The sequence below is a fragment of the Coregonus lavaretus genome (assembly GCF_964263955.1).
Source record: "Coregonus lavaretus genome assembly, chromosome: 26".
Classification (NCBI taxonomy): domain Eukaryota; kingdom Metazoa; phylum Chordata; class Actinopteri; order Salmoniformes; family Salmonidae; genus Coregonus; species Coregonus lavaretus.
Window position 1 is genome coordinate 6,412,503 of NC_140013.1, and position 11,992 is coordinate 6,424,494.

Here is an 11,992-nt window from a genome sequence, read left to right on the forward strand (position 1 = left end):
TACAACCCACACAAGTGGCTCAGGTAGTGCAGCTCATCCAGGATGGCACATCAATGCGAGCTGTGGCAAGAAGGTTTGCTGTGTCTGTCAGCGTAGTGTCCAGAGCATGGAGGCGCTACCAGGAGACAGGCCAGTACATCAGGAGATGTGGAGGAGGCCGTAGGAGGGCAACAACCCAGCAGCAGGACTGCTACCTCCGCCTTTGTGCAAGGAGGAGCAGGAGGAGCACTGCCAGAGCCCTGCAAAATTACCTCCAGAAGGCCACAAATGTGCATGTGTCTGCTCAAACGGTCAGAAACAGACTCCATGAGGGTGGTATGAGGGCCCGACATCCACAGGTGGGGGTTGTGCTTGCAGCCCAACACCGTGCAGGACGTTTGGCATTTGCCAGAGAACACCAAGATTGGCAAATTCGCCACTGGCGCCCTGTGCTCTTCACAGATGAAAGCAGGTTCACACTGAGCACATGTGACAGACGTGACAGAGTCTGGAGACGCCGTGGAGAACGTTCTGCTGCCTGCAACATCCATCAGCATGACCGGTTTGGCGGTGGGTCAGTCATGGTGTGGGGTGGCATTTCTTTGGGGGGCCGCACAGCCCTCCATGTGCTCGCCAGAGGTAGCCTGACTGCAATTAGGTACCGAGATGAGATCCTCAGACCCCTTGTGAGACCATATGCTGGTGCGGTTGGCCCTGGGTTCCTCCTAATGCAAGACAATGCTAGACCTCATGTGGCTGGAATGTGTCAGCAGTTCCTGCAAGAGGAAGGCATTGATGCTATGGACTGGCCCGCCCGTTCCCCAGACCTGAATCCAATTGAGCACATCTGGGACATCATGTCTCGCTCCATCCACCAACGCCACGTTGCACCACAGACTGTCCAGGAGTTGGCGGATGCTTTAGTCCAGGTCTGGGAGGAGATCCCTCAGGAGACCATCCGCCACCTCATCAGGAGCATGCCCAGGCATTTTAGGGAGGTCATACAGGCACGTGGAGGCCACACACACTACTGAGCCTCATTTTGACTTGTTTTAAGGACATTACATCAAAGTTGGATCAGCCTGTAGTGTTTTCCACTTTAATGTTGAGGGTGACTCCAAATCCAGACCTCCATGGGTTGATACATTTGATTTCCATTGATACTTTTTGTGTGATTTTGTTGTCAGCACATTCAACTATGTAAAGAAAAAAATATTTAATAAGATTATTTCATTCATTCAGATCTAGGATGTGTTATTTTAGTGTTCCCTTTATTTTTTTGAGCAGTGTACTGCTCCCTCATTTACTCAAGTGTTTCCATTATTTTGGCAGTTACCTGTACATTAATGTTCTGGCACTCCAAGCAGGCTCAATCAAACTCTGAATAAAAACACATACTATTCAAACCCAGGTCTGGTGGTGCTGACAGTGCTATTCAATATCATGAGTCCTCAGTCAGCCATGTGTGAGCTTTAATATTAGTGTGGACTACCGGTGAGTGCAGGTTACACCTCCAGACCCAGCTGGGGGCACATAGAGTGAGTTTATTGTGCATCGTTGAGCTGCCTGGCCACGGTAAGGATCTCCTTAGCCCCTTTACTCAGCAGTAGATTGGCCAGGTCTAGACCAAGCTTCTCAGAAGCATCCTGGGCCGGGCCTGGCATATTGTTCGCTGTGATGCCAGCACGCTGGACCCCCTCATCCACTTGCTCTTCCACCTACCACAGAGGAAAAACTATTTAAATAAACCAAATAAATATGCCCTGAGAAGGTGAGCTGATATGTTTAATGAGAAGAGTTCACTTGTGTTCTGACTGGGAGTTAGAAATCAGTAGTCTGACCTTATTGTCTGAAGCAATGCCGGTCTGCATGGTCTCCTTGAGACCGTCTGAACCATCCAGGCTGTACACTGCACCCGTCAGGTAGAGCTGGGGTTAATAGAACACAACAGTTACAAAAACATTCACGCAGGTACGCAACCATGGATATGCAATGACACACGCACACGTTAGCAAATGTCATAAGCCCTTACCTGAGAATCCTTGACTTCAGTGTGGACAGCAACTGGTACACTGCAACCCCCCTCCTACAACAAGCGAAAGTGATTACACTGGAGTGTAGACAGTCAAATATAAATGGGACATACAAGAAAATATAGACAATTGGTTAAAGGGGGTAATCTGCAGTTGCTGCATAATTTTTTTAAATGATAAATTAATACAATAAAATTAAATGGTATTCGTCACATGCTTCGTAAACAATAGGTGTAGACTAACAGTGAAATGCTGACTTATGGGCCATTCCCAACAATGCAGAGAAAATAAAATAGAGAAATAATAGAAAAGTAATACCACGTAATAATAAAAGTAATAATAAATACACAATGAGTAATGATAACTTGGCTATATACACTTGGTACCAGTACCGAGTCGATGTGCAGGGGTATGAGGTAATTGAGGTAGATATGTACATACTGAATAACTAGGAATAAAGTGATTATTCAACAGGACAGATAATAAACAGCAGCAGCAGCGTATGTTATGAGCCAAAAAAAGGGTCAAAGCAGATAGTTAAATAGTTAACCAATAGCTACCTGGACTAACTATACTGAACATAAATATAAACGTAACATGCAACAATTTCAAAGATTTTACTGAGTTACAGTTCATATAAGGATATCAGTCAATTTAAATAAATAAATTAGGCCCTAATGTATGAATTTTACATGACTGCGCAGGGGTGCAGCCATGGGTGGGCCTTGCAGGGCATAGGCCCACCCACTTGGCAGCCAGGCCCACCCACTGGGGAGCCAGGCCCAGCCAATCAGAATGTGGAGGTCCTGGGCTGGCGTGGTTACACGTGGTCTGCGGTTGTGAGGCCGGTAGGACGTACTGCCAAATTCTCTAAAACAACGTTAGAGGCAGCTTATGGTAGAGAAATTAACATTAAATTATCTGGCAACAGCTCTGGTGGACATTCCTGCAGTCAGCATGCCAATTGCACGCTCCCTCAAAACTTGAGACATCTGTGGCATTGTGTTGTGTGACAAAACCGCACATTTTAAATTGGCCTTTTACTGTCCCCAGCACAAGGTGCACCTGTATAATGATCATACTGTGGATGGATTATCTTGGCAAACGAGAAATGCTCACTAACAGGGATGTAAACAAATTTGTGCACAAAATTTGAGCTAAATAAGCGTTTTGTGCGTATGGAAAATTTCAGGGATTTTTTTTTCAGCTCATGAAACATGGGACCAACACATCACATGTTGCGTTTATATTTTTGTTCAGTTTATTTAGCAGTCTTATGGCTTGGGGGTAGAAGCTGTTCAGGGTCCTGTTGGTTCCAGACTTGGTGCATCGGTACCATTTGCCGTGCGGTAGCAGAGAGAACAGTTTATGACTTGGGTGGCTGGATGCATGAAGTTTTAGGGTCTTCCTCTAACACCGCCTGGTATAGAGATCCTGAATGGCAGGGTGCTCGGCCCCAGTGATGTACTGGTATACTGATGTACTGTAATGATTTATACCCATTGATTCTCGTGGAATATAATTTATAAATACCTCATGAGCTTAGTTCAACTGTCGTACCCCACTGGAACACAAAATATAAGCTTGCCTCCAAACATGCTTAAAACTATCATTTTTAAATCTTAGATGGTCAGTCCTTGCATTCATAGCTCTGTCTACGAATTTGTGAGTGGTTACATTTCTCCAGACCCATCCCTCAGCCTTTTACCAAAATAAAGGTGGGCTGAATGCTTTGTGATTGTTTCAATTCCGGATTGCCCCTTTAAGTACTGTTTATGTGACATAGTTATAAAGCCTAACATTATTTTAATTTTTGTACTGTAACGTCTTCTACTTTCACTTGCAATTGTACCTCAAAGGCCGGTTTCCAAGACAAAGATTAAGCCTCGTCCTAGACTAAAAAGTCCTTTAAATGGTGATTCTCCATTGAGCATGCTTTCTAGTCCAGGACTAGGCCTAGGCTAATCTGTGTCTGGGAAACTGGTCCTTTATGAGTATCTATATTAAGTAGCATCGACAATGCACTAGCAGCCAACAATTCACAGATACAGTGGACACACTATAATAAAACATCTAGGAGACAGAGTGAGACTTGCCAGTCGTCTGAGGAAGGCTCGCTCTGCTATACAGCGCAGGACCGTGTTGGGGTCGTGCAGAACAGACACCATCTCCAGGATGTCCTTGTCTCTGGCCCGCACCTCAATGGCAAGTGCCCCCTGGAACACAGCCAAGCAATGGACCCTCAGTCAGTTAAGACCACGCTGAAAATTCTAATCCTCACATATACAGTGCCAAAAGGGGTCTTGGCCGAAGGCCTGGTGATAATGGGTTATTAACTCTGATATACCCTTTCAGGGTAAAATATTCAGTTTTAACAACTGTTTAGCGTTTTTTGTTATTACACAATGGAATAAGGACCACAGGTATAAGAGTTAAAGTTGCCAATTTTTCCTTCATAAAATACATCTACCCACCTGTCCAACAGCGTACATACAGTCCTCAGGGCCCAGGATCTGCAAATGCAAAGACACAAATTAAAGATACAGTGCATTTGGAAAATATTCAGAGCCCTTCACTTTTTCCACATTTTGTTACATTACAGCATTATTCTAAAAATGATAAAATTGTTTTTTTCCCCTCATCAAATCTACACACAATACCCCATAATGACGAAGCAAAAACTGGTTTTTAGAAATTTTAGCAAAATGTTTATTTATTTAACTGAAATACCACATTTACATAAGTATTCAGACCCTTTACTCAGTACTTTGTTGAAACACCTTTGGCAGTGATTACAGCCTTGAGTCTTCTTGGGTATGACGCTACAAGCTTGGCACGCGTATTTGGGGAGTTTCTCCCATTCCTCTCTGCAGATTCTCTCAAGCTCTGTCAGGTTGGATGGGGAGTGTCGCTGCACAGCTATTTTCAGGTCTCTCCAGAGATGTTCGATCGGGTTCAAGTCCGGGCTTTGGCTGGGCCACTCAAGGACATTCAGAGACTTGTCCCGAAGCCACTTCTGCGTTGTCTTGGCTGTGTGCTTAGGGTCGTTGTCCTGTTGGAAGGTGAACCTTCGCCCCAGTCTGAGGTCCTGAGCACTCTGGAGCAGGTTTTCATCAAGGATCTCTCTGTACTTTGCTCCATTCATCTTTCCCTCGATCCTGACTAGTCTCCCAGTCCTTGCCACTGAAAATCATCCCCACAGCATGATGCTGCCACCACCATGCTTCACCGTAGGGATGGTGCCAGGTTTCCTCCAGACGTGACGCTTTGCATTCAGGCCAAAGAGTTCAATCTTGGTTTCATCAGACCAGAGAATCTTGTTTCTCATGGTCTGAGTCCTTTAGGTGCCTCCTGGCAAACTCCAAGCGGGCTGTCATGTGCCTTTTACTGAGGAGTGGCTTCTGTCCGGCCACTCTACCATAAAGGCCTGATTGGTGGAGTGCTGCAGAGATGGTAGTCCTTCTGGAAGGTTCTCCCATCTCCACAGAGGAACTCTGGAGCTCTGTCAGAGTGACCATCGGGTTCTTGGTCACCTCCCTGACTAAGGCCCTACTCCCCCGATTGCTCAGTTTGGCCAGCACTAGGAAGAGTCTTGGTGGTTACAAACTTCTTCCATTTAAGGATGATGGAGGCCACTGTGTTCTTGGGGACCTTCAATGCTGCAGAAATGTTTTGGTACCCTTCCCCAGATCTGTGCCTCGACACAATCCTGTCTCGGAGCTCTACGGACAATTCCTTCGACCTCATGGCTTGGTTTTTACTCTGACATTTACTGTCAACTGTGGGACCAGAATATAGACAGGTGTGTGCCTTTCCAAATCATGTCCAATCAATTGAATTTACCACAGGTGGACTCCAATCAAGTTGTAGAAACATCTCAAGGATGATCAATGGAAACAGGATGCACCTGAGCTCAATTTCGAGTCTCATAGCATAGGGTCTGAATACTTATGTAAATAAGGTATTTCTGTTTTTTATTTTTCAATGAATTTACACACATTTCTAAAAACCTGTTTTCGCATTGTCATTATTGGGTATTCTGTGTAGATTGCTGAGATTAAAAAATAAATAAAACATTCAGAATAAGGCTGTAACGTAACAAAATGTGGAAAAAGTAAAGGGGTCTGAATACTTTCCGAAGGCACCGTATACAGTAGGCTTACATATTGTCTAAAAAACACATACAATTTAATCTTGATGAATTAAGATTAATCTTGATTTATCTCTATGGTATGGACAAGGTGTTGTAATGTGGAGTGTTGGATGTAGCTACCTGGCTGACTCGGCTCTCCCAGCCCATGCGACAGAGTCCAGCTGCAGCCAGAATAATGGCAGAGAAGTCGTCCTTTTCATCCAGCTTCTTCAACCTTGTGTTGAGGTTTCCTCGCTGGAAAAAACACACTAAGGAAACAAACTCACAACTCTCTATAGATGTATTCATTACTGATATGATGTGCATCAGATTCGAAATAAAGATTCTGTTTTGATCTTTCGCTATACTGTGAGTGGCAGTGAGAGAAAGTAGCAGTGAGAGAAAGGATACAATATCTTTAAACTCCAGGTGGGGGAATCTTTTCTTTAGCTGAGCAGCCCGTCGCAGGGAACTTGTGCCTATCACACTATGAAGAAAACCCATCAAGATCAATGTCGAGCCACTCCTTTGAAACAGAATGGAAAATAATCTTCAAACAATGTCATGAGTAAAATTCAACTGTGTTTCGTACCTCTTGTCGGGCAGGGTGTCGAGGGATTTTCCCATGTTTTTGGGATGCAAGACCACTGCGTCATGGGGGTTCTCCCGCCTTAAAAGAATAGGAAGCAAAAAAACGATTTACCATGAAAATATCGGAGTCGATATTCAGATAGTGATTCACTCTAGTGCGCTTGGAGTATTCAAAATAAATGTATATACACATAGCTGGCTAGCTAGATCATGATTTCAAATCTACATTATCAATTAAATCTATGTGTAGGAACCTGTAAAAACTTTGAAAGAAAGATCTTTAAATATATTACAATATGTGAGTAAAACTGATAGTGTTTCACACCAAATCAGTATGTTCAAAGGTTTGAACACCAACAAAAGAGTCCCAAATGAATTAGGACAGTGTGTTTGATTTCTCTGTGGATCCTTACAGAGGCACTATTGTGTCGACTTACTTTAGCACAGCTCCTATGGTAAAGCCAGGAGGTAGAGTTGTGGGCAAGTCCTTCAAAGAGTGGACCACCAAGTCTACCCTATAGGAGACACAACACAACAGAGTCATTTATTTAGCAACACTTCAGAGCGAAGACTCTGGACATAAACACCTGCACAGATCAAAGTCTTGACGACATCAATGGTTTTGTCTGAAGTTTTGAAGCTACTCAACATGTATGCCATTACATTGTAATAAAGGAAGTACGTCAACAGCAGTAGCTTTCCAGATTAGGGCTGATAGTAATGTAGCCTACAGTTTGAATGTACAGTGCCTAGTGAGTGTCTCCTCACCCCTTGCACAGTCTCCACATTTTGCTGCCTTTAAATGAAAATTGATTAAATTCGATTTTTTTCCTACTGATCTACACAACCAACTCCACATTTCCGAAGTGAAAGAAAGTTATAGAATATTTTCCAAATTAATGAAAAATAAAAAACAAAGATGTCTTGATTGCGTATGTCTTTACAGCCCAGAGTTAATACTTGGTGGAAGCACCTTTGGTAGTCATTACAGCAGTGAAACAATTTGAATCAGATTCTACAAACTTTGCAAAACTCTAAGGGCAACATGTAGCCATAGATTTTGTCAAAATGTCTCAAGCTCAGTACATTTGGTTGGGAGTCATTGATGGACAGCAATATTCAAACCTTGTCTCAGATTTTCAAGCAGATTTAAGTCAGGACTGAGACTGGACCATTCAGGAACACTCAACACCTATTGTAAAGCCATTCTGATGTGTGCTTGGCATTACAATTTGTGTACTGTCCCGCTGAAAACTAAAACTCTATCCCAGGTTTAGGTATTCAGAAGCCTGAGGCAGGGTTTTGTGTAACTTTATATGTGGGCTTTTCTCCTTTCATATATTAATATATTTTTTGTATTTTACCCCCTTTTTCGATCTTGTCTCATCGCTGCAACTCCCCAACGGGCTTGGGAGGTGAAGGTCGAGTCATGCGTCCTCCAAAACATGACCCGCCAAACCGCGCTTCTTAACACCCGCCCGCTTAACCAGGTAGCCAGCCGCACCAATGTGTCGGAGGAAACGCCGTTCACCTGACGACCGAGGTCATCCTGCAGGCACCCGGCCCACCACACGGAGTCGCAAGAGCGCGATGAGCCAAGTAAAGCCCCCCGGCCAAACCCTCCCCTACCCGGACGATGCAGGGTAAATTGTGCTCCGCCCTATGGGACTCCCGATCACGGCCGGTTGTGATACAGCCCAGGATCGAACCCAGGACTGTAGTGACGCCTCTAGCACTGTGATGCAGTGCCTTAGACCGCTGCTCCACTCAGGAGGCCCCTTTCATATTTTTTTTATCCTGAAAAACTCCCCAGTCCCTGCCGGTGACAAGCATACCCATAACCTGATGCTGCCACCACAATACTCGAAAACACATATGATTAACAACATTGTATTCACTCCACATTACTAACCTGTATGACAAAGTGAAAATAATGAAGCCTATTTTAGAAAAGCCACTCCAAATCATCCATTCTGTTTGCAACAAGGCTGTGAAGTAATACTGCAAGATAACACTGCAAAGAAATTGACTTTTTGGCCTAAATTAAAAACTACAGGCTTGGGTCAAATCCAATACAAACACAACACAGAGTCAAGCATTGTGGTGGCAGCATCATGTTATGGGTATGCTTGTCACCGGCAGGGACTAGGGAGTTTGTCAGGATAAAATAAAATATGAAAGGAGCAAAGCCCAGGTAAAAAGTTAGAGGAAGACCCGCCTCAGTCTTCTGAAAAGCTAACCAAGGGATAGAGTTTAATTCTTCAGCGGGACAAACACACACTTTTTTTGTCAAAGACACACCAGAATGGCTTTTCAAGAGGTGAGTATTCATGAGTGGTCCAGCCTCAGTCCTGACTTGAATTTGCTTGAAAATCAGAGACAAGGTTTGAATATTGCTGTCCATCAATGACTCCCACCCAAATTTACTGAGCTTGAGCCATTTTGACAAAAACAATTAATAAATGTTGCCCTTAGAGTTGTGCAAAGTTGGTAGAATCGTATTCAAAATGATTCACAGCTGTAATGGCTACCAAAGGTGCTTCCAACAAGTGTTAACTCTGGGGTGTGAAGACATACGCAATCAATACATCAACATTTTTTAAATTAATTTTGAACATTTTCTATTATATTTCTTTAACATTGAAAATTTGGAGTAGGTTGTGTAGATCGATAGGAAATAAATCAAATGTATTCCCATTTGTGATTACATTTTAAGGCAGCAAAATGTGAAGACTGTACAAGGGTTGTGTAGACCTTCACTAGCGACTGTCTATTACAAGGCTTATTCACACACAAGAGACCACTATAATCACAATTTTTTTGACAACAACATTTTTCTTGACAACACCCAAGCCTGAAGTGGATCCAGCTGAAATGCCAGCTCCCGATGACAAAATTAGACTTACTCGTTCCTCTCCAGAGCAGTCTCCAATTCTTTGGTGAAAAGGCTCTTCTCTCCAATCTGCATTTAGAAAGCAAATAGGTTACTAACTGTTAACCCCATAACATTTTCAGTTCAGACCATAAGTTTATATGTACACAATGGAGAAAATACTGTATATTCTCATGCCAGTGTTTTTTGCACACTACTGAGTCCAGTAAAATGAACAATTTGGGAACAATTTAGTTCTCATGAGGCACGCTTTAGTATATAAACAGATTTACCTTTGATAATGCTGTGTCAAGGATTTTGTCCCCTGTTGTTGTCATGCCAACTGAAACAGAAAGACAAGGACATATTCAAAGTGATATAGTCATTTAATTAATGTATTGTACATATCTTATTGGTGATGCATCTCCATAGTCATAGATTACTGCACTATAAGTAACAGAACATACAGGTAACTGCAAAAATAAAGGAAACACCAACATAAAGTGTCTTAATAGGGTGTTGGGCCAGCACGAGCCAGAACAGCTTTATGCACCTTGGCATAGATTCTACAAGTGTCTGGAACTCTATTGGAGGGATGCAACACCATTCTTGGGGCGGCAGGTAGCTTAGTGGGTAAGAGCGTTGTGCCAGTAACCGAAAGGTCGCTGGTTCTAATCCCCGAGCCGACTAGGTGAAAAATCTGTCGATGTGCCCTTAAGCAAGGCACTTAACCCTAATTGCTCCTGTAAGTCGCTCTGGATAAGAGCGTCTGCTAAATGACTAAAATGTAAATGTAAATGTAATTCTTCCACAAGAAATTTAGTGTTTTGTTGATGGTGGTATAAAACGCTGTCTCAAGCGCCGCTCCAGAATCTCCCATAACTCTTAGATTGGGATGAGATCTGGTGACTGAGACGACCATGGCATATGGTTTACATCGTATTCATGCTCATCAAACCATTCAGTGACCACTCTGCCCTGTGTATGGGGGAACTGTTATCCTATGGCGGCATAGCCATGGAAGCCCAAAAATTGCCTAAATAATGGCCTGCCCAGCCTTTTTATACATGACCCTAAGCATGATGGGATGTTAATTGCTTAATTAACTCAGGAAACACATATATGTGGAAGCACCTGCTTTCATTGTACTTTGTGTCCTTCATTTACTCAAGTCTTTCCATTATTTTGGCAGTTACCTGTATAAAACCTTTTTTTCATACACTCTTAGAAAAAATGGTGCCAAAAGGGTTCTTCGGCTGTCCCCATAGGAGAACCCTTATTGGTTCCAGATAGAACCCTTCTGGGTTCTAAGTAGAACTATTTTGGTTTCCAAGTAGAGTCCTCTGTGGAAAGGCTTCTACATGGAACACAAAAGGGTTCTTCAAAGGGTTCTCCTATGCGGACCGCCAAAGAACCCTTTTAGGTTCTAGATAGCACCTTTTTTTATAAGAGTGTATTGCGGGACACCTGGACTCACCTATTTCTAAGTGGACATCGGGGTACAGTCCCTTCAGCTTTTCTGCAATGCTGTCCGTCTGAATACGAGCCAGCTGAGGTCAACAAATTAACAGAAATCAATTCAATTTGGATGACATAATTTGTGTGTCTGCATTTTGGATGGTTGGTTTCTAGCTAGTTCACTTCTTGGATAATATTGAATATAATATTCAAGAAGCAAATATTCAGCCGTGCGTCACCAAATCAGTGGGACATGAGCATAAGAAGCTGTAGCAAAAGGCTAGACATTACTGAAGCAGTGAACAAACTATCTCTGTTGCAGGAGGTGCAGAAGTCCCTGACTGCTGTATCTGAGGGAACAGAGAGGGGAACCTTATCTGATAAGGAGTTGCCACGCTCTGTGCCCCCCATTCAAAAGCTTAAGCTGTTTCGCCATTCAAAAGTTTAACTCTACAGTAGTTTTACTGACACTGGAAAAATAGTTAGTGTGAAATGACATTACCTTAAAAAAAAAAAAAAAATGCTATTTGGTTCCACTCAACCACCAAAGGTATCTTACCTGGCTCTTTCGGGTTCCAATTCGTATGACCCGGCTAACTTTCCCATTCCCATCCTGTTGGAAAAACATGAAAGCAATACATTACAACAGCCATTTTTCCAATAATGTTTTTTTTTTTCTACTTGTAGTTGCAGTTCATGGCAGTTATTCCCTTCGTATTATGTCAACTCCTTTCACTGTAAGCCACATTTAACTGCTCCATATAACAAAAATATATATAAACTCTGCTTAAATTGCTTTCCTCTTACCCTGATGTACTTATAAGGTCCCTCCATAGTTCTCAGTAAACCTTAGCTTCTCCACGCAGAGCAGCACTTTGTGTCGTCTGTAGAGCTGTGAAAGCCTGCTGTGTCTATGTGGGGAGCAGG

At 43.1% G+C, this 11,992-nt stretch overlaps 1 protein-coding gene across 1 annotated transcript; it reads right to left on the reverse strand.

Moving 5' to 3' along the window:
• Window positions 1–1,523: 1,523 nt before the first annotated feature.
• Window positions 1,524–9,950, reverse strand: LOC311102082 (porphobilinogen deaminase-like; the record flags this gene model as incomplete). Its single annotated transcript, XM_084143300.1, has 11 exons — window positions 9,901–9,950; window positions 9,642–9,697; window positions 7,173–7,250; window positions 6,737–6,814; window positions 6,556–6,631; window positions 6,286–6,399; window positions 4,487–4,525; window positions 4,109–4,228; window positions 2,012–2,065; window positions 1,821–1,907; window positions 1,524–1,697 (listed from the first exon to the last, which is right to left on the reverse strand). Exons 1-11 carry the CDS (start codon window positions 9,943–9,945, stop codon window positions 1,524–1,526), a joined length of 921 nt encoding a protein of 306 aa, XP_083999426.1. The 5' UTR covers window positions 9,946–9,950.
• Between the last annotated feature and the right edge of the window lie 2,042 nt (window positions 9,951–11,992).